The sequence below is a fragment of the Macaca thibetana genome, chromosome 1 (genome assembly GCF_024542745.1).
Source record: "Macaca thibetana thibetana isolate TM-01 chromosome 1, ASM2454274v1, whole genome shotgun sequence".
Classification (NCBI taxonomy): domain Eukaryota; kingdom Metazoa; phylum Chordata; class Mammalia; order Primates; family Cercopithecidae; genus Macaca; species Macaca thibetana.
This window is the reverse complement of record NC_065578.1, coordinates 88,021,367-88,044,877: the sequence shown is the minus strand read 5'-3', so window position 1 is coordinate 88,044,877 and position 23,511 is coordinate 88,021,367. Positions and strand designations below refer to the sequence as shown.

Below are 23,511 nucleotides of genomic sequence, written 5' to 3'. Positions count from 1 at the left end.
GCCTCTGCCTCCCAAAGTGCTGGGATTACAGGCGTGAGCCATGGCTTCCCACTGATTTCTTTCTTTGTAAACAGACTGCCTTGATTAATTGGGTATACTATGTAAAATATGTATTTTATTGAATGCTCCTGTTAGGTATTGTGTCAGTTATTTTCATTTATTAGCTTACTTAATCTTCAATCAAGCCTTAAGATAAATATTTTACAGAAGCAGATAATGAAGCTCAGAAAACGTAATTTGTCTAAAGTTAGACTACAAAACAACAAAGCTAGAAATCAAGCTATTTTGATTCTATGGTTTCAATCAATAAAAATTCACTGATTGCCTAATATGTTCCAGCTGTTCTTTTAGGCATTTCACTAATAAACAGGACAGATATGGTCCTTGCTCCTCTCTTTTAAGTGAAATAAGACAGACAATAAAAATTTTAAAAATAAATCAGATTTCATGTAGAAATAAAATGATATGAAAAAGATAATACAGAAAATAGAGTGAATTGAATTGGTTAATGATGTGATATTATAGCTAGGGTACTCAGAAAATTACCTTTAAAGAAATGACATTTGATCTGAGAACTGAACGATAAAGGGAGGTACTTCAGATTTGGAGTTCTGTAATGTAGCATTGTATTCTTGCATTTTCACTGAACTTTATGGTTTTATTTGTATATAATTTATATTCTCAGCAAAAATAACAGCTTCTTAAAGCAAACTACATTTATATATTATTTTAAAAACAAAAACAAGCATAAAAAATAAAAACAAATTCCCATGGCAGTATGGGCTAGGCTTAATCGTAATGCTCTGCCTTATTGAGGGAATGAATTATTCGTAGCCTTCTATTACTTTCTGGCTTTTGCCTCCTTTTAAAATGCTTCAGTACCCATTCGAATTAACCCCTATTTCCCTCATCTGAAACTTCAAGGTTATGACAGTATTACAATTATCTGCTTTAAATACCTCTAATGGTTATGACAAGAATCAAATGGAGGAATCAAAGTGAAAGTACAACACGGATGTCAGTTGCTATTTCATCAGATTATAGATGTGGAATGAAAACTAAAGAGTAAATATAATAGAGATTTACTACTAGATTTATGCTTCCTATGATTTGGGATATATTCTACAGGTGGAGTTGACTGGACTTGCAATAGTTTGAGTGCTGAAGTTAAGGGAAAAAGAGCATCAAGAATGACTTCTTGTGTTCTGGCTTGAATCTGGTTAATAAAATAGGGAAGATTAAGAGTAGCAGGCCTGGAGTGTAGTAGATGAGGTAGATAGAAAAATGGAAAAAATCAGTTCAGTTTAAGTTGTTAAATAAGATACTTAGCCACGCAAATGGAAAACTAGCTGACCACTGAATATTATTAGAGTTGGAAGTTTAGGTAAAAGGACGGGGCTGGAAACACAAATTTGGTAAACACCAGCATGCAGGGTGTAGGTATTAATAGCACTTTCCTAGGTTCAAATCTTAGCTCCACCATTTAACAGCTATAAAATTAAGATACTAACAGGGAAAATATACATACATGCATATATAATTTCAAGTGTTTACTATTATTCTTATGTATTTGAATAAGCCAAACCTTGACTTCAAAAACTACAAAAAGTTTACAATGAAAAGTCTGCTCTTTATCCCTTTGTCTGGAGGCAACACACATAACCAGTTTCTTTTACATTTGTTCAGAGAGATTTTAAGCACAAGGACGCAAATACTTGATATTCTTTTAAATTACTCTTTAGAAAGGCAAATACAAACATTTTATGTAAATATATGATAGACTCTTCTGTACTTTCTTTTCAAAAACTTAACAGTGCATTTTGAGTATAATCTGTCTTTAAAGCTGTAATTCTGAATGGCATTCTCTAGTGAGAAAATCTAGTAGCACAAAAAGAAATTTTACTAAAATGAATCTACATTGTTTATCTAAAGAATTAATTGTGGTTTAGGATAATCCATGACATTTTCAACACAGACAACAGAATACATACAAAAAGTATATGGCAAAAAAGTAAGGAAGGAGTTCTAATATTTCTTGCAGAGATCTATTTTCTGTTAGGAAAAAAATCTAAAATTCAAAGAATTTTCCTTCCCACATTAAATCAGTCATGGAAAAACTCAGATAAATGTCTAAAGCATACTCACACAGCTCTTGGTTCTGAAAAGACATCAGTATGAATGTGCATCATTAGGTCCCCACCGGCAGCATATTCCATTACAAAGCAAACATGCTCTTTGGTTTGGAAACATGCAAAAAGGTTCACCAAAAAGGGATGCCTTACACTATTCACAGTTTCAAAAATTCTTTTTTCACACATCAAGCTGTAAAAGAAAATATTTAAAAATAAGCAGATTAAAAATAATTCTAGTTGGAAATAACATCCTTTATAAATTACTAAACTTAAAAATAAGCACAATTTTAGCTATAACTTAAAAATCCTAACATGTGTCTTAGTTTTGCTATATGTGCTATGAAAACTGATCTACCTAAAATACGTAAGTTTAGTTGAAATATATTAATAGAAACTTTAAAAGATTATAGCGTTCACATTGATAGTCTATAGCACATATATGGTTAGTGGTTATAGTTAATTTTTTAAAAGGCTTTATTAAGGGTGAATTATGAAAATTATTCAGGAATTGGTCAGAGAATTTAGCAATTTAAAGCATACTATGAAAAATTTAAAGTTTGTGGTGAAGGTAATTTCAAGGACAGTATCTATAATTCACAAGCTATAGTATTAAATTTTTTTATCATATAAAATTGATATGAAGTTGAGATGTACAGATATGCTGCATAAAATTTTAATTTAAAAGACTAGAAAATAAAGACGATACATGACAAAGTGTCTAAATGTTACTACAAATTAAGGCACTATTATAAATAAACTCATAGAAGATTAAAAAGTTAATAGTTTTTATTTTTGTCATTTAAATTTACTAGAAAATAATGTACTTAAAAATTGCTTTGGACAAGATCTGTAAGACGTATTCTAATACATCTGCTTTATGAAGCCAATCTGAATTTTGGCTAAATGTAGATAAAATAATCAGATGAAATAAGACAAAACTAAGATGTTTTGGGCTTAAGTAGATGACAAGTATGTTCTCTTCATTATCTACAGTTGTGTGTTTTTTTGAGATAGGATCTTGCTCTGTCTTTCAGGAGCTGGAGTGCAGTGACATGATCATGGCTCACTGTAACCTTGAACTCTTGGGCTCAAGTGAACCTCCTGCCTCAGCTTCCTGAGTAGCTGGTACTACAGGCACATACTACCATGCCTGGCTTTTATTTTTTGATAGGGACAGGGTCTCACTATGTTGCCCAGGCTTGTCTTGAACTTCTGGTCTCAAGCAATCCTCCTGCCTTGGCCTCCCAAAGTACTGAGATTACAGGTATGAACCACCATGCCAGCGCCTGTCCCTAGTTTTTATTTATGGGTGACTCACTAATTCATTATGGGTGAACTTATGAATGAAACAACTGTTCTCAACTGAACAGATGTTAGAACTGGGTGGAACATATAAATGGTACAAAATATTTGAGACCCACTGGCTGGACTACCCCTTGAAATTATTTTAATGCGATTCACAGGAATTATTTGAATTACAATAATGATGATACATCTGTATAGATGTCTTTGAACAATGAGACAAAGGAGCAAGGCTATAGGTCCAAATTGACACAATAATTTTAATTTTATGCATTTTATAGTACACGAAAAAGCTATTGCATACGAATCTTCAACTTGTCTCACATTATCTAAATTGTGTCTTGTCCCTAAAAGTCCATGCAACAGTCCAACTTTATGTAAAACTTTAAACCTTATTCATCCTGTTCAGAATATTTCCCTCTAAATTGTCATCACTCTTCTCTCCTTATTCCCAAATAACTTGTCTACCAAAACCCAGCAAAAATCCCACCTCTTTTATAAGACTCTACCTAAATCTCGCTCTAAATATTTCTAATAGTGATGACAAGAATCAAACAAAAGTGTCAAAGTGAAAAGTGCAACACAAATGTCAGTTGCTGCTTCATCAGATTATAGATGTGGAATGAAAATTTAAGAGTAAATACAACAGAGATTTACTATTGGTTTTATGCTTTCTATGATTTGGGATATATTCTAGAGGTGAAGTTGACTGGATTTGCTAATAGTTTGAGTGTTGTAGGTAAGGGGAAAAGAGCATCAAGAATGACTGTGTCTGGCTTGAGCAACTGGTATTGCTGTTTAATAAAATAGGGAAGATTAGTAGCACGCCCAGGGAGTAGTACACTATATGTACTATGGTGTAGTAGTACACCAGTACACTGATTTCCTCCTAAGAACTGCTATTGTTTGTATTGCTTATTTTAAGCTGGACTCTATCTAGTCACCTTTATTACATAATGTATTTATGTCTTGTTTCCCTAAGTTACTAGTTCCTAACATGTTTTGTGTACTTCCTTCAAACTTCATTACATTTTTAGATAAGTTAGAAACCTGAAAACTTATATAAATAGTCATTTTAGTCAGGGGAAAACATCATTAATAAAACCAAGGTCTTAGAATTGAATCCTACATAAGCTGGTTAGCTGTGCTTTCTTCTACAAACACAAAAATATACTTCCAACCCTATTCTGTTGTGTTGAAATATAAATTGGTAAGAAAAGGAAGCTGAGTGAGGAGGCATTCCAGTAACATAAACGTAATATCCTTATTCAGCAATTGAAGGGCAGACAGGACTTAAGAGTGTTTTACTCATGGTAGGTACACAGAATATGATCTTTGTTCATAAATTATCTAACACTTTATTTTAAAATCCATAATTTGTGTTCACTTAAAAAGAGGCTGATTTGAAATTTTCTATGATTTATAATTTCAAAGTAAAATAATATAATACAGACTATAGAAAGAAAATTTAGACTATGAGAACTGTCATTAAGAATCATAAAGTAGGCCAGGCACAGTGGCTCATGCCTGTAATCCCAGCACTTTGGGAGGCTGAGGGAGATGGATCACCGGAGGTCAGGAGTTGCAGACCAGCCTGGTCAACATGGTGAAACCCTGTCTGTACTGAAAATACAAAAATGAACTGGGCGTGGTGGTGCACACCTGTAATCCTGGCTACTGGGGAGGCTGAGCAAGGAGAATCGCCTGAACCTGGAGGCATAAGTTGTAGTGAGCCGAGATCACTCCACTGCACTCCAGCCTGGACAACAGAGTGAGACTCTGTCTCAAAAAATATATACATAAAGTATTCTAGGAACATCTATTAAAAAATAAACAATGACACTAAATTCCATGGCTTAAAAAGATAAGCTAGGAAGTGGAAAGTAAATATTTAAAATTCTGCTCAGTTATAATAAGTTTAGTTTAAGTTATTTACCATTTATACTTGCAAGTAATGAAATATATTACTTTTAAAAAATGCTAGTCTTGGCCGGGTGCAGTGGCTCATGCCTGTAATCCCAGCACCTTGGGAGGCTGAGGTGGGCAGATGACCAGAGGTCAGGAGTTTGAGACCAGCCTGGCTAACATGGTGAAACCCCGTTTCTACTAAAAATACAAAAAATTAGCAGGGCATGGTGGTGCACGCCTGTTAATCCCAGCTACTGAGGAGGCTGAGGCAGCTCCAAGAATCGCTTGAACCTGATAGGCGGAGGTTGCAGTGAGCCGAGATCGCGCCATTGCACTTCAGCTTGGGCAACAAGAGCAAATCTCCATCTCAAAAATAAATAAATAAATAAATAAATAAAATAAAATAAAATAAAAAAGCTACTCTTGAAAAAAAAACCTTATAAACTAATTTTTTTTCTCGCCTTCTTTCAGATATGCTAGAAATTTAAAAGTACTCCTTTTTCATATCTTCATTACTCAAATTTCTCTAAGAGTGTGTTTCATTTCTCACTCTTGGATTTTTCTTTTCTCTCTTTTTATACCAGTTCTACTTGAGATTTTTAAATTTTCATGTTACTGAAAAGTAGAGATTTAAGTTAAGAATGGGTGTGGTGGTTTACACCTATAATCCCACACTTCGGGAGGCCAAGGAAGATCGCCTGAAGCCAGGAGTTTGAGACCAGCCTGGACAACATAGGGAGACCCTGACTCTATGGGGGAAAGAAATGCAGATGGATCAGTTGTATGCACCTGTGGTCCCAATGGGAAGCTGAGGCAGGAGGATGGCTTGAGCCCAGGAACTCAAGACTGCAGTGAACTAGGCTCATGCCACTGCACTCCAGTGTGGGTGACACAGTGAGACCCTGTCTCTACACAAGACTGGATTAATTTTCAGTTGAGATTACTAATGGCCTAGATTCTGGCTACAGCACCATCCTGTGATCCGAATTTTCTGTAGATTTAATTAGAAAGCATTTCTCCTACAAAGATTTAGCACAAAGTTGTAACAAGGTAGCAGAAAGCCACATAAATCAAGATTAATAGAAGTAGTAAACAGTTCCCTATTATTTTAGAAAATAAATGAATTTACCATTTAAGAATCTGGAGAAAAGCAAATATTCCTTCAGGGAAGGAAACATTTGACCCTTCTGTTAGTCCAATTATAAACAGCCTTAGAATCAAAGACTTGCTTTGGTGGGATCACAGACTTGCTTTAATTATCTGCTTGTGTAACATAAAAATAATTCTAAACATGTAATATGGTGCTCGGAATATTTTATAAATATCCAGCAAGCTCTTTAGTATTAGATATCAAGAAAGCATTGATTTTGATGTGATTGAGGTGTATGAGAAACAGTGAAAAGAAACAACGGTGAAAAACAAATAGGAAAATCCAAAAGGAAAAGTTTATTTAACATAAAAAAACAAATCTCAATCTTTTGAGGCCTTTCCTTATTCTAAGAACTACCCATATGGTGGAAAAAAAAATTAAAAGTTGCAATTTGGCATCTCTATGTATCAGTACAACTCAGTAAGGCAAGTATTACCAAAACAAATATATTTTTAAATATATGAGTTAACTGGGGCTTAAAGATGTTCAGTGAAATGCCCTAGGGTCAAATCCTTACTAAGGAGGAGCAATGAGGACTAGAAACGTCAGCCTTCTCAGTCATAGCCCAGGGCTCTCTTCATTGTGCAGGGCTGTCTACCATTAATATTAATATATGCTTCCTAGTGGTGTAAGAAAAATGTCCAATGAAAGCCTTTTTCTGTGATAAATATGCCATTTTTACACAATAATGTCCATATTTAATTATTCTGTATTAAGACAGTCATTTCTTAAAGTATATTCTCTGAGTGAATTACAATCTTAACCCCCCAAATCCTTGCATTTTAATAATTATGAGGCCGGGCGCAGTGGCTCACGCCTGTAATCCCAGCACTTTGGGAGGCTGAGGCTGGCAGATCATGAGGTCAGGAGATTGAGACTATTCTGGCTAACATGGTGAAACCCCATCTCTACTAATATATTTTGTAAAAAATACAAAAAAATAGCCAGGTATGGTGGCACGCGCCTGTAGTCCCAGCTACTTGGGAGACTGAGGCAGGGGAAGTGCCTGAACCCGGGAGGTGGAGGTTGCAGTGAGCCAAGATGGCACCACTGCACTGCAGTCTGGGAGAAATGAGACTCTGTCTTAAATAAATAAATAAATAAATAATTGTACAAAAAGATGTATCCACAACTTAATTAGACCCAGATGTTAGGGTCAAAAAACATGTTTTTAAGAAAAATAGAGGGAAAAAATAAGATAACATATTCTGCTTTGTAAAATACTTTAAAACATTCCATTAACTGTAGATTATTTGTAAATGACTTTTTATCATTTCCATTAAGATAGAATGAAATATAGCCCCACCAAACAACAGATGAATAACAGTTTCTATTCCATATAAACACTTTAACATTTTCATATATAAAAACCTTAACAGAATTAGTTTAAACATTTCACTATCTTTTTTTGGTATCCATTAACCAGTTAATTGTCACAGGAAGGGTAAAAAGGAAGGGGCAAAAAAGAAAAACTAATGTCTACCTTATGTCAAATATAGATACATTATATTTAATTTCTTCACATATTACTGTAAAATCGTGATAATTTTGCTGTTGTAATATATACATCATTTCTCTTAACTTACAAATTCAGAAAAATAAACAATTTCATTTTTAAAAACTAACCTGTCTACTTCATCTCGAGCCACAATATCACCTTTCTTTAAGGCTTTTATAGCAAACATCTCATTTGTGTGTTTATATTCAGCTAAAAGCACCTGAAATAAAATTAAAATAATTATTTTCCATTTGAGTTAATGTTGTAGATATTCCAAAAAATTCCAAAAAGATTACCTTTCCAAAATGTCCTCTTCCCAAGACAGCACAACACCTGAAATCTTGTAGATTAAACTGAAACCTTTGCTGAGATCTGAAAAGAGAAGTGTCAATTAATAATAAGACAACAAATTATGGTACCAAACATGTAGTAGCAAAACTTGGTATATATTCTTTACCTTTTATCCTCAAGTTCTTGAATACCACTATATTCTAGGCCTGACTGAGGAGTATCAGGCTTGTATTCAGATTGAGATTTTGGAAGTATACTATTTCTGTCATTCTCAATATCAAAAACAGTCTCTGAATCCTGTAAAATATTAAATACACATTAAACCATAGAAACACCCAGAAAACAACTTATTTGGTAATAATAAAACTAAGGAAAAACATTTCAAAAGTCAATATAAATGTTGGAGTGAAAAGTAAAATTCAGATACTCATTCTTTAAAATTTTTTTTTCTTTTTTTAGAGGTGGGTCTCACTATGTTTGCCTAGAGAGCTCTTGAATTCCTGGCCTCAAGCAATCCTCCTACCTCAGCCTCCCAAGTAGCTGGAGCCATTACTTTTATATTAAACTTATCTAAAAAAATTTGAGCCGGGTGCGGTGGCTCAAGCCTGTAATCCCAGCACTTTGGGAGGCTGAGACGGGCGGATCACGAGGTCAGGAGATCGAGACCATCCTGGCTAACACGGTGCACGGTGAAACCCCATCTCTACTAAAAAATACAAAAAACTAGCCAGGCGAGGTGGCAGGTGCCTGTAGTCTCAGCTACTCGGGAAGCTGAGGCAGGTAAACCCGGGAGGCGGAGCTTGCAGTGAGCTGAGATCCGGCCACTGCACCCCAGCCTGGGCGACAGAGCAAGACTCCGTCTCAAAAAAAAAAAAAAAAAAAAAAAAAAAAAAAAAGTTGAAAAACTGGGCTGGGCGCGGTGGCTCATGGTTGTAATCTCAGCACTTTGGGGGCCAAGGCGGGCGGCTCACCTGAGGTCAGGAGTTCGTGACCAGCCTCACCAACATGGAGAAACCCTGTCTCCACTAAAAATACAAAACTAGCCGGCGTGGTGGTGCATGCCTGTAATCCCAGCTACTTGGGAGGCTGAGGCAGGGGAATCACTTGAACGCAGGAGGTGGAGGTTGCAGTGAGCCAAGATAGTGCCATTGCACTCCAGCCTGGGCAACAAGAGCAAAACTCTATCTTAAAACCAAACCAAAACAAAACAAAACCAAAACAACAAAAAACTAACACATTATTATGTATGTTAATCATGCTAGAAGAAGAATAGTATTTCAGGCAGTATGTCATGTAGTATCAAACTCACTCCTATGTTACCTATAGCTTAAGCAGCTTATTCTATCTCTTCTGGACCATGAGCATCCAGAGGCTAACGACAATTTCATGCCAACATTAAGAAGTTGGTTATCTCCTATCAACTCAGTCTAATTTAGCTGAGACTAGACCATAAGAAACACAAATTCGGCTGGGCGCAGTGGCTCATGCCTGTAATGCCAGCACTTTGGAAGGCAGAGGCGGGCAGATCACCTGAGGTCAGGACCAGCCTGACCAATATGATGAAACCCCATCTCTACTAAAAATACAAAAATTAGCTGGTCATGGTGGCATGTGCCCGTAACCCTAGTTACTTGGGAGGCTGAGATAGGAGAATTGCTTGCAGGAGGATGACTTGAACCTGGGAGGCAGAGGCTGCAATAAGCCAAGATCATGCCATTGCACTCCAGCCTGAGCAACAAGAGTGAAACTCCGTCTCAAAAAACAAAAACAAAAAACAAACAAAAAACCATAAATTCACAGTGGCAATTTTAAATGGAAATACACGCCTTATTCACTATGATGCTTTCACTGCTAATTCATTCGGTGAAAAGGAATTATGCAAGGTTTAAAATGGCTTGCCTGTCCTGGTGTATCCAAAACTCTTAATTCAGAAGATTCATCTATTTCTCCAAGGGAAGAAGCTCGTGGTGGGGCTGGAGGAGGTTCAGGCTCAAGATCAAAGTCCAATTTGGTTACTGTAGAATCACTTATAGAAGATAAAGTAACTCACCAAAACAGTAATAGAAAGTCTGTATTTTAAACCACTTTAAAATTAAAGCAAACAATTTACTTTTTAAGTACACAGAACACTACTTTCAAAATACTACTTGGGGAAAAAAACAAGACTCAGTACACCTGCTATAATTGGTACGTAATTGTCCCAATAACTTTGCATAAGATGCTTAAAATCTCAGACACATACCTAGCTGGAGGTGCTAGTTCAGGGATGCGTACATCAACCACTGGCACTGTAGTAGGCACAGGAGCTTGAGGGCTGAAGGTGCCAGAATGATTTACTGTAGGAATAGCTCTTCTTACTAGCCTTCCCCAAGTGGCAATATTAATATTCATTTGAGGAGCTCTGAGAAATGTTTTGCCTGTAGATATTGAAAATAACAAAAATAGAACAAGTAATTTATGTATAACCAAAAGTCATACTTTAAAAATTCTTACTCGTCAGTTTATAATCTATGAAGAACAAACAAAATTTGTCACTTAAAAAAACTAGTTTTTTACTATTTGCTAGTAAAGGCTGGTGCAAAATAGCATAAGTAGTTTTAAAATTAAATAGGTCAGAATTTTTTTTTTCTCTTTAAGTCTAGTAGTAATATGTGGTTAAGGTTTTAAAAAGAAATCTTATCTTTTACAGATATAAACTATAATATTTATGAATAAATCAGTAGGATGTCTGGGTTTGCTTCAAATTTGAGAAAGTAGTGAGAGGATGGCATATGGATAAAATAAAATGAGTTGACTATTGTTGAAATTGGATGATTGTACATTTCACTAGTCTCTTCACTTGTGGATACATTTACAATATTCCTTAATAAGAAATTAGAAATAAATGAATAAACAACAACAAAAAAACTCACAGATGGCTATTACTTTTAAAATGGTAATTAGATGTTTAAGAAAATATCAAAATGCTATGTATTTGATTGTTAGTAATTACCTTGTTGCTTTGAAAAAATTTTCTTTTGTCTTTGAAGTTTTGGTCTTCTTTCAATAACTGGGTTAAAAAAGGTAACCTGCAGTGAAGAAAATTCAAGTTGACATGAAAATAGCATTGGATTTATGGTTCATGAAATGCACTAAACTTATAAAATTTGAAAGCTTAAGAGAATCTTAGTTATAGTTTAGTCCAGCCCCTCATTTTCTAGCTGAGAAAACAGACATAGAAAGAATAATTGGTTTGTCTCAAGGTCACATACCTATTCAGTGGCATAGCTTAGCCAAAACTCAAGTCATCTGTCTCTCAGCCTAACACTCTTTCCACTTCTATATTATGCTGCCTACATACGTAATTTCAATTGTAGTTATGCACATTAATAAAATACATTTATTACCTCTGCAAATAAAGTACCCTGTGGTTCCAAATAGAGACACATGCCATGCCGTTGGTTGTCTAAAAAATCTTCTAACCTCAGAAATTTTACAGCACACAGAGACCGCCAATCACGCCAATAAACTGAAATTTCCAGTTCACGTGACTAGGATAATTAAAAAAAATAATAAAGAAAACAGAAAAGACATCATTGGACACACACTTGAATAAAATATCACAAAAATATGAAATACAAATACAATGAACAAAAATTACAGACACAAAGGTCACACTGTTTTAAAGAGATTTGTAATGTTTCTCAACTGTATATTACTTTATCAAACTTACACATTTTAATTCAAAGGAACAAAACTTACACTGTGACACTTTCCAGCTAAGGTATTCCTAAAGTATACTTAAAGAATACACAACTGGGAACAACCAGTACATATGAATAACCACCAAAACTCCCTTCTCTTACAGCTTCAATCTTTTGGATTTCCCTCCTCTGTTTGTCATCACATGCTATGTTACTACCCCAATGCTTGCTTGCTTCAAAGAACTCATTTGAAACCTTTTTATTTCTTTGTCTCATTGCTGAGTCAGAAAAAGTTCTGCAAATAGCATTTATTCTGTACTCACAATGTGCCACATATTGTGCTAATAAGCACTTTAAGAATATTAGGTCATTTAATTTTCAAAATACCACTGGGTAGCAAGACCCATTTTGTGTACGTAGGGCAGAAAGGGGAAATTCAGACCAAGCTTTATACACAAAGATATTCGCTTATTATAACAATAAAACATAATTTAAAAAGCAAATTAGCAAGAATTTGAATGTTCAAAAACCAGGGACAAGTTAATTATACCAAAGCTATATGAGAGAATACACAGTAGACATTGAAAATGCTCATGTGGGGAAATATATTTAAGGTTTTAATAATCAGTGTTTATTTAAATGCACCTGTAGAACATAGTTCCTAAGCTGGGGTCAATCCATATACTGACCACTACCTATATGTTTTAATGTATATATATTTTAATCATAAAGTACTGGACTTTTCTATTATTTTGTTTTTTAGGCTTCTGTACACCATCCACATAAAGAGATAAATGTTTCTCCTTTTAAGGCTCTACAAAGCAGTAAATTACTTACTTTATATAACAAATTTCAATTTATAAACTTATGCATCTTATTATGTAAGGTCTTGGTATATACAGTAAAAAAAAATCTATTGACCTTAAATTATAAATCTAGTTGATGCTAATGAACACGAAAAACACCTATAAAAAATGCAACATGAAAAGAAATGAATCAAAACACAATGGGCCAGAGGGTTTTATAGCCAAACAGGAAAACAATTAGAAAAGTACATCTATGGCAGTGAGAATGTGATCTCAGGGACTCCCACCTCATTTCTTCTCTCTGACTCATAATTAATATGGGAGAGAATTGTCATGAAAGAAGTATGAGGAGAATATAATTATTTTAAGACTAGCAAATGGCATACAGAAGGGATGGGGTACTAAGGCTGTAATACTCTATTCAAGTTAGAAGTGTAAGTATTTTGGAAGCAGCTATTTTGGGAAATAAACTGGAAGAATCATGTCAGGATTGGTAATTTAGACTCCATTTTTTTAGATTGGAGGAAGAGAGGTCTACTTTCTCCTGCCTTCTTCCACTGTTGCAAGGAAGACTCGTTATGAATCGGGAAGATGCAAGATGCACATATGCTAGAGACAGAATTAGTACTTGTTAGAAGTTCTTATTACACTTTAACACTGGCTGAAATGGTAAGATTTTGTCTTACTGTGAATAAGAGAAGATCCAATCACCTCATTTGCTATTTATTACAGACGCTCTGGTAAAATTAACATATTGACTAATTTCTCTTTCCTCTGTATCTTCATTCCATGCTTCAAACTAAAGTACATTTCAGGCTGGGCAAGGTGGCTTATGCCTGTAATCCCAGCACTTTGGGAGGCTGAGGTGGGTGAATTACTTGAGGTCAGGAGTTCGAGACTAGCCTGGCCAACATGGTGAGACCCCATTTCTACTAAAAATACAAAAGCTAGCCAGGTGTGGTGCCATGTGCCTGTGGTCCCAGCCTCTTGGGAGGCTAAGGCATGAAAATCACTTAAACCCGGGAGGCAGAGGTTGCAGTAAGTCAAGATCATGCCACTACACTCCAGCCTGGGCAACACAGCAAGACCCTGTCTCAGAAAAATAAAAATTAAAATGATCTGAGATTTAGGATAAGTCACCTCATAGACCTTAAGCTAGCTTTCCTAGAATTATACATTGAAGTTTTATGTAGAAAGTAGAAAAGTTCCTCTTCAAAGCTCATCTTGGGTTAAAAATAAAAGACACTAGGAATAATCGCTCCTTACTCTAAAGCCTCCTATCAACTATTAGTTATTACACTTTAGCCCAGTTAGTTGCTTTGGCTTACTCAGGCATGTCTGGACAGGCCCAGGCAAGTCTTAGTTCATAGCTTATGCCCCTTCCTTATTTGGAAATGTTGTTGCTTCCTTAAACCTTTCATAAGCAACTTCCTCTTCCTCTTTGTTCTCCTTTGCACTTACCTATTTAGGAAAGTTTTAGGTTATTAGCAAATCGGTAATCAGTTTAAGACTGTGAGGTCCAGCTCCAGCCAACGGATGCAGGACACAGCAGTGAGGATGACTCAAATGCATAAGGGATATATATATATATGTCTGCTTTTCCTTTGTTCTGGTGTGCTCTTGCCATTGTCCCATCTGCGAGGGGCACCCTTTCTGCAGAAAGTAAAGATCGCCTTGCTGAGAGATCCTTTGTCTCCATGCTGAGTTTTCTTCATGGCACCGATTATCTGTTTCTAACATTTTACATACAAAGCTCTTCACTTTTTGTTACTTTGCACTGTTCCCAGTGAGCTTTACTTTCTTCAAAACATAAGTGGGAGAGTGGCTGTGATCTAGAGATATTTTATGTCAGTACTCCATCATTTGTGTCCAATCCCACTTTAAATCCTAACATCCAGCATGGTTTGAATAAGTAAACCAGTCACATGGTATCTGAAAAACAAGGTACCATATAGATAGACTAAAGCTTCTACATAAGATGTCACTAATGTTTATAATTTATTTTTTATTATTTTTTGTTTTTTGTTTCACTCGCTGCCCAGGCTGGAGTGTAATGATGCAATCTCAGCTCACTGCAACCTCCGCCTCCCAGCTTCAAGTGATTCTCCTGCCTCAGCCTCCCAAGTAGCTGAGATTACAGGCACCCGCCACCACACACGGCTAATTTTTGTATTTTTAGTAGAGACTGGGTTTCGCCATGTAGGCTAGGCTGGTCTCAAACTCCTGACCTCAGGTGATCCACCTGCCTTGGCCTCCCAAAGTGCTGGGATTACAGGTGTGAGCCACTGTGCCCGGCCCAACGTTTAGAATTTAAAATGCAAGTGTGATTGCTGGTATGCTGGCAATTTTCTAGATGAAGCAGGTCAGTTCTATAAGGCAAGGGCGTGCTGTTAGATAATTTCAAAGTCTAGGAGCAACAATATTCTAGATGGAGTAAAACTACCACCAAAAAAAGCTGAGCAGTATGAGTTGAGATAGGTACTGTCCCAACTTGTGTTTCATTTTGTCTTATTATGAATTGAATCTAGGATCAAAAAGAAAACTGCTTGGTGTAGACCTAAGGAATCTGCGTGTCTTATCTGAAGTCTAAGATCTGAAAGTAAACAAACAAGGTAAGAGACACTGCATCAGCCTTATGTGTGGTGGAAAGCAACAAATTAAAACATGTGGTGCAATGAAAAAAGAACAGTACACATCTATCACAAAAGAATTAGCACAAAGAATGCTGAGGTTCCCAAATTGTTTGCTGAGGAGCCCTGGGGTGCCAAAGAGTATTTTCACTTTTCATAGGAAACACAGCAACATCTATGGGACACTGTGAGAACTACTAGCACAAGGTAGTTCATAGTTTCAACATTAGAATACTCCATATTTCTTCCGGTGATGTCATATCTTTGCTAAGGTGGGTTTTCAACAATAATAAAAAGCAACTTCCTATGAGGAATCATTGTGGAAGAAGAGAATAGACTGCAGTTATCCTTATGATCCCATGGTTTGGGAAGTTACATAGTGAGAACAGGCAGACATGTCCCATTAGTTAATTTTAAGTATGTACTGATGGAATAAAAATATTATGTTTTCTCTCAGTATTTGTATTTTTCAAAAACACCTGTTTTAAGACTTAAATACTAACTAGTAAGCCCTTCTTAATACATGGAACTACTGGGTATTTCTTTAGGTCTAGGGACACACTGCAGAAACATTACAAGGACACTGAGGACACTGAACTGAGAAAGTTTAGGAACTTTGATAGAAGTAATGGAGAGCTGGGCTCTACTACTGAAATGAAAAGGGCAAAAGAAGAAAATGTGAACCAGGCTCCACTGCCAAAAAGAAAAGAAAGCTCAAAAAAGCTTTCTGTTGCCACTTAAAAAGAGAATAAACTCAATGCCTGGAAAATTCAAGAGCTGAAGAAAGGTGAGATTTCTGCAAACGTGTACACGAGAGATGATACTCACTGGTCTTCAATGTGCTTCTGAGGACAACATAGGCTTTGGAAATTTATCAGTTAGCGTCCTAGCAGCATGCAGATAGTACACTGAAAGAGTTTAAGTAAATAGAGTTTTTAAAATTGGCTACTTATGGAGATGTGACAAAAGTTAAACCGACAAGGAATGAAAAGAATCTGAGGACAAGCAACAGTAGAAATCCATTATCACTCTTCGCCTGAGGGGGCAAGAGGAACTATTAATCATTGCCAGAATCTGATTTAGACTAAATTTTGAAAAAGGAACTATCCAACAGGAGTTGTGGCCATAGATGAATGCTGTTGTGAAAAGCAAGGCAAGGCAAGGAAGGAGAAAGGGAAATACACACTGCGACTTTCCTTTCCTCTTGCTCTTGCATCTCCTAACAGTGTCTCTCATTCTAAGTCATAGCCAAGTCATCTGAGTAAACTTTGTAGTCATCAGCCCACAAACAGGGTAGGACGGGGAAGGAAGGAGACTGGAATCCACTGGGGAAAAACAGAAAACCACCACCTCAAGAAACAATAATATATGTTTTCAGTTCAGCAGTCCAATGAGAGTGATTCTCCAGCTGGAACAAATGTGACAAAAAGAGGGAAACTTTGGGATCATTTGGGAGGATGAAAAATACAGAGAGAAGAGTAGGAGACAGAGATAATGGAGAATATAAGGCCATGATCTTGCCAGGAAAAGTCAGCCTGCTATAGATGTGGGTTACTGCCTCTGCTCCCTTTATAGGAAAGACACAAACAACTACGATAGAAACTACTATGCTGTATCAACTATGCACAACTGCTTCCTATGTCAATCCACATCATATAACAAGTTCCAAAAACTCCTAATTATTCCAAACCTATTGTATACTTTTCTGCCTCCATGTCTTTACATATATAGTTTCTATTTCTAATCTTATATCTTATTCTCCAACTCAAACCTATATTGTTATATAAGATTTTCCTACTATTCTTTCCCCCATACCAGTCCAAATTTTCTCTTCTCATCAAGGGCAAGTTAAACATCCATCTCTTCTACAAAGGCATCCTTTAAATCCAGCCCACATTTTTCCCCCAGGGTTTTTTAGATGCAGCTATCTTTTTATGCATCCTTATAGGAACTTATGTTTTCAAATCTGAGGACTCATGGTTGTCATCATTCTAGAAATTACTGGCTATTATTCCTTCAGACATGGCCTCTGCCCCATTCCTTCTAATCCCTACTTCTGGAACTCCACTCCACGTGTTAGTCATTCTTAGTTTATCCTTCATGTTTCTTAACCTTTCTTTCATATTTTTCATCTCTTTGTCTTTTTGTGTTGTATTCTGGGCAACTTCTTTAGCTCTTTCAGGCCACTAACTCTCTCTTCTTTAACATATGCTCTTAGTTTTCCATTTCAGAAGTTGTGTTTCCTATTTTTTACTTCTACTTGGTTCTCTTTGTTATCGGCATCAACAATTTATCAATAAAGGTCAATAATGTTTCATCTCCACCTTTCCCCCATAATTATTTGAAGCAAATTTCAGACATCTATAATTTCATTTTATTTATTTATTTTAAAACTCTGCTTAGTCTTTTTGGCTCATTACCTATCCTTTGCTCATGTTTTCAAATTCTTCTATTCTTTAAATACTATAATCATTTAAATATTTAAACACAAACTTTAAAATATTTTATATTATATATTTAATAATCCCATTATCTGCTTCTGCTTGGTCATGGTGGCTATATCCTCATATATTTTAAAATTTTGGATGCAAGCTCATGTTGGTAGAATTATTATTCCCTAAGCTTCTGAAATACAATGTAATAGTTTTTTATTTTATCTAAAACAATTTATTTTTAACCTACCAGGCCTTAGGGTCCTTTATGCAAGGAATACCTCTGGCACTTTTGCATTCTTTTGCATTTCTTTTTAAAAATTTTTCTTAAAATTTCATTATTTTAAAAATTGTTTTCTTTTTTGTTTGCATTTATTTATAGAATAGATATAAAGTCTCGCTGTGCTGCCCAGGCTAGTCTCAAACACCTGATCTAGTGATCTGCCCACTTCGGCCTCCCAAAGTGCTGGGTTTACAGGCATGAACCACCACAACCGGCCCACACACAGCTTTAAATTGGTTACTTTAGTGTCTCATTCTTAAGAAAGCCATGGATGGCCACACATTTGCCCAAATATACAATATGACAAACAGAGATCTTAAAAGAGATCTCAGAAGTAGTATAGACAATTCAAGAAAAAAATTTAAAACATATTCTCAGTTTTAAGAGATGATATTATCTCCATGAGAGAAAAACAGGGTGTTTTTCAAAAACTAAAGAACAAAAATGAACTTTTAAAAATTAAAAATATGACATCAAATGTAAATTTTTCAGTTGTAAAAATTTCCTAGAAAGTGGAAAAAAAGACAGAGAAACCACAAAAAAAGAAAATCACAGGATTAATCTAAGAGGTTTAATTACCAAGAGAAAACACTAAAAATGGAGATGAGAAAATTATCAAATAAGTAAGTCAAGGAAACAAATAAGCTTTCTGAAAAAAAAAATAAGCTTTCCATTTTTTTTTTTGTTTCATGGATCTGAAACAAATAAGCTTTCAAACTGAAAGTGCCAAACAATATCCACCAAAAAGAATGAAAGATACCCTAGTAAGATACACTACTGTGAAATTTCAGAATACCAGGGAAAAAAAGATAAAATCTTAAAAGTTTTTAGAGATCTAGCAGATCTAACAGATCATGATCAAATGCTGAAAATCAAGGGAGACACAGAATTCTCGACTGTAATACTGAGGCTAAATAATAATTACACAACTCAAAATTAATGAAAGTAATTTCCAACCTATTAGGTTGGTGCAAAAGTTATCGTGGTTTTTGCAATAGAAAGTAATAGCAAAACCGCTATTACTTTTGCAGCAACCTAATAGAATTCTATACCCCAGGTATGACAGTAGAATATACATATTTTCAGACATATATCATCTCTAAAACTTTATTTCATTCACCCTTTTCTCAGCATGAAAATGGAGGATATGATTCACCAACACGAGGAAGTAAAGCAAGAAGATGGAGTGATCCAAGACTCAAGTGATCCAATGTAGAAGACAGTTCTCAAGATGACAGTAAAACAAAGTCTCAAGATGAAAGCTGTGTAGCAACTATTTAAATTGGAGCAGAAAGATGTAAGGCCCTAGAAAGGATGTTTCTAATGGGGAAGAAATGTGGACTAATAGATAACCAAGTATACCTGCTTACATACAGTTGTTTTAGAGTCCTTCTGGAGCTTTTGGGGATAAATAATAGGTATGCAGAAAACTAAGCAAAACAAAACAAAGAGGTATTTAGTGGCCCTAAGGGGAGGAAAGGTATTAAAAAGGAAATATAATCACAGTACAGAACATGGTTCATCTATGGACAATCTTTATAGTTATAATAAACACTAGATTATTGATTTAACATAATTATTTGGGAGAATGAGAATAGGAGTGTGGTGGTTTAAAAGTTAAATTCCAACCTTCTTTCATGTAGTGAGTCAAAAATTTCTGAAAATTAGAAAAAATAAATGAAAAGTCTCTTGGGTTCTTATAATCTTATTTTGTTATTATTATTATTATTTTGAGATGGAGTCTTGCTCTGTCGCCCAGGCTGGAGTGCAGCGGTGTGATCTCGGCTCACTGCAACCTCCGCCTCGGGGGTTCAAGCAGAGCCTCAGCCTCAGTCTCCGAAGTAGCTGGGATTACAGGCATCTGCCACCGCACCCAGCTAATTTTTGTATTTTTAATAGAGATAGGGTTTCACTATGTTGGTCAGGCTGGTCTTGAACTCCTGAACTTGGGTGACCCGCTTGCCTTGGCCTCCCCAAAGTGCTGGGATTACAGGCATGAGCTACTGCACACAGCTAACTTCTTAAAATCTTGTTATTTACCTCACCTTGCCCTTTCACTCCTGTCATCATACTGTCATACCAGTAACTACAATCCTTTCACAATCTCAACTGTCTGCATACTTCTCTCTGAACATTATCTCCTAACATTCTAGTTCACTCTAATACCTCAACATCCACTGATACGACAATCCCACTGTTAGTCCCAATCCATGAATCCTACCATCTTTTTACTTGTCTTAACTGCTTCGATACTCTCTTCCCTCCTTTCCCAGTGATCCGTCAACATTTTCTACAGCTCTGCTGTTAACAACACTGAAATCTATTAAAATTGTTCTAAGTTTTGTTTCTAAGGACAGGGCTCTTCTCTGTTTCTAATATTGATAAAGAACTTTTACTACTACATTAGTAAAGTTACTCTAAAGGAAAGGTGCAAAAAGTTAACAGGGCTTAGTGTAACATTTTGTCTTTTATTTCAATCTCTCATGGGAGTTTAAGCTTTTTATAACAGGAAGGCTGAGGGAATTCAGGGAAAATGAAAAATTGCATAGCTACAAGAAAATATAAAAGAGTAACCCGACAGAATAGAAAGAACACAGAGTTGGTAGTCAGTAGACTTCATTAATAATCCTGGATTAGGCCAGGCACAGTCTCAAGAGTGTAACTGGATTAGGCCAGGCTCAAGAGTGTAATCCCAGCACTTTGGGAGGCTGAGGTGGGCGGATAACCTGAGGTCAGGAGTTCAAGACCAACCTGACCAACATGGAGAAACCCCATTTCTCCTAAAAATACAAAATTAGACAGGAGTGGTGCATGCCTGTAATCCCAGCTACTCGGGAGGTTGAGGCAGGAGAAGCGCTTGAACCTGGGAGGCAGAGGTAGAGATGAGCTGAGATCGCGCCATTGCACTCCAGCCTGGGCAATAAGAGCAAAACTCCATCTCAAGAACGAGGAAAAAAAAAAAAAAAATCCTGGATTATACCCTAGACTAGTTATTTAGCCTGAGGGCCAAAATTTCCTTAGTTTGTAAAATGGAGCTAAATTATACCAACAATTTAAAAATGTTTTTTCTAATAGCAAAATCCAAATGATATTTTACATAAAATCCCAAAACAACAACAAAAAAGACTGTGTTGCCTCTTGAGACAATTCTGCAGAACACTGAAGCTCCACAGAACATAATTTGAATTTTTCTAGATCATTCTAGATCTAGATCATTTCCAGAACTATCCTACAAGTCTAAAAAAAACTATGAATTTTTTATCTCGAAACATTACAGACAACTGAGTTCCGGAATGCCATAGAAGACAAAGTTGACACATGAGACAAAATGCTGGAAACAAACATGTCAGTTTAAAGCAATATTTCCTATAAATTTTTTCTTCTTTTATTACTAAGACCGCTTGAAATGTTTCCATCGGTACATGATTTTATAAACATTTTCTATAAATAGTCTATAAATATAAGGGATAAAAGAATAGAAAGCACATGAAAATGTAAAATATCCTATGTAAACAGAAGGAGCTATTTTAATAGGGAATGTGGTCTCTGCCTAGGAAAAGTTTATAATCAAATTAGGGGTAAGAAACAGCCTATCAAGAACCTAGAGGATCTGCTTAACATGCAGTGTCTTCCAAGTTTTAAAAGGAGCATTACTCCAAAGTGGGAAAAATGCCTGATGCCACTGAGGTGAAAAACATTTTTAGGTGAACATTACAATGGTAGGTAAAGAACAAACAACAGTTATCACAGTCTTTTATTGTTCTAAGCTTGTAGTTTAGGTAATTTAAAACCATATTATCTATTCCAGGCACTCATCATCTTCTGCTGTTTCCTCCTCTGTGCTACTGTTATCTTTCTATCTCATTCAAATCACCAGACAGAAAAAGAGCATCCAATTAAAAGTTAAGACACTGAAGGTCTAGTACCAGTCCTGAAATTTATTGGTATGTAACTAACCTGGATCTTGGTTTCCTCAACTACAAAATAATGGCAAGATTCTGAATTACTTGTAATTTATCTTTTCAATATAAAACTTTATTAACAATAACCTTTTCATAAGAAAAATCTCCTAGTCATTTTCCTTCTAATAACAATTCTTTAAGTTTCCTTTCTATATTACTTGATAATTACCTTAAATAGGCTCTGAAATGAAAGAAAATGACATTCAACCAGTTAGTTCTCCATTCTCAAATCCACTTTCATTATATTCAAATTCATAGCCATACTTCAAACCCTAGGCTAAAAGAAAGAATACCCCTGAATGGCTTAAATGTACCAGGCAATGCAAGGTATTTTACATACACTACCCTGGTTTTTCATTGTAACAGTTCTGTGAGTATTACATTCTTAACTCCACTTTAGAGTCGGTAAAACATTGAATGCTTTTAAAATGTTTTGGGGATTACCGTTCTAGCCACTACTTTTAAAACTGGGAAATAATTAAAATTTAATGCTTTCCCAGTTTTAAAAGTAGAGGCTTAGAATAGTAATCCCCAAAACATTTTCACAGCATACATCGTTAAGCATTGTAAATCTGCTTTCATTAACATAATTAATTTTTAGAATAACATATACCATCAACCTAAATACCAAATAATAAAAAAGTTTAGTATCTTTTAATTAGTTTTTAGATAAAATTACGATTACATAATTTTCCTCTCACAACCCAATGAATGGATTTGAATCTAAAAGTTATCACTATGGATTTAAATCTACTGTGGACCAAGTTAACCTCTGTTGGGTTCTATGGCCACAGACTGAATTCTAGTTATTCAAATTATTCTTGAAAGACACTGAAACACATAGAAGGCTGGGTGACCAAGCCTAATAGCTCATTTCAAATATAGCTTGAGTAAGATATCCTACACATGGTGAGCCAGAAGAATTGCCTTAGTTGTTAGACAGTGCATTATTAAGATCACCTATATGCTTCAATATTACACCTTACTGATCTTTCAGGTTGCTATGAATGAAACATTTTCAAATTACTACACAAATGAAAGATCTTATAGCTATCTGATATTCATCTCTATATTAAGGTAGACTTTATAACTCATTGAATAAGAAATATAAAAAACAACTTAAGTTCTATTTTTATTCTTGTTAAGAATACAACTTGTTGAAACCTTCTTAAAAATATAACTCACATTTAAAATGAATTATAATGTAATTAAAATTCAAGTAAAAATGTTAGTCCTCTTACCCTGTCTAGTTCCAGTGTAAACTTCTGGTCCCATGATTGATTGGAAATGGGCTTCCAGCTAGTTTGGCCAACCACAGTATTATCAAGCTTCAAAACAGCACAGACATCATCTGTAATTAAAATTTACAAACTAGCTTAAAAACCTTAAACCTTTATAAAAAATAGAAGTACTGCTGTTTAATTAGCAATAAAA

At 35.4% G+C, this 23,511-nt stretch overlaps 1 protein-coding gene across 3 annotated transcripts in view; it reads right to left on the bottom strand.

Annotated features, from left to right (window-relative positions):
- The window catches only part of PKN2 (protein kinase N2), a 158,448-nt gene that overhangs the window by 21,032 nt on the left and 113,905 nt on the right, over positions 1–23,511 (bottom strand). For 2 of the 3 annotated variants that reach the window (XM_050806324.1, XM_050806332.1), the window contains exons 8-16: positions 23,319–23,428; positions 11,668–11,811; positions 11,274–11,349; positions 10,524–10,698; positions 10,181–10,307; positions 8,448–8,578; positions 8,287–8,362; positions 8,119–8,210; positions 2,146–2,322 (exon numbers count right to left, since the gene is read on the bottom strand). In XM_050806324.1, the coding sequence (XP_050662281.1) occupies positions 2,146–2,322; positions 8,119–8,210; positions 8,287–8,362; positions 8,448–8,578; positions 10,181–10,307; positions 10,524–10,698; positions 11,274–11,349; positions 11,668–11,811; positions 23,319–23,428 (1,108 nt within the window). The remainder of the gene's footprint in view (positions 1–2,145; positions 2,323–8,118; positions 8,211–8,286; positions 8,363–8,447; positions 8,579–10,180; positions 10,308–10,523; positions 10,699–11,273; positions 11,350–11,667; positions 11,812–23,318; positions 23,429–23,511) is intronic. The other variant, XM_050806341.1, reaches the window with a different exon arrangement.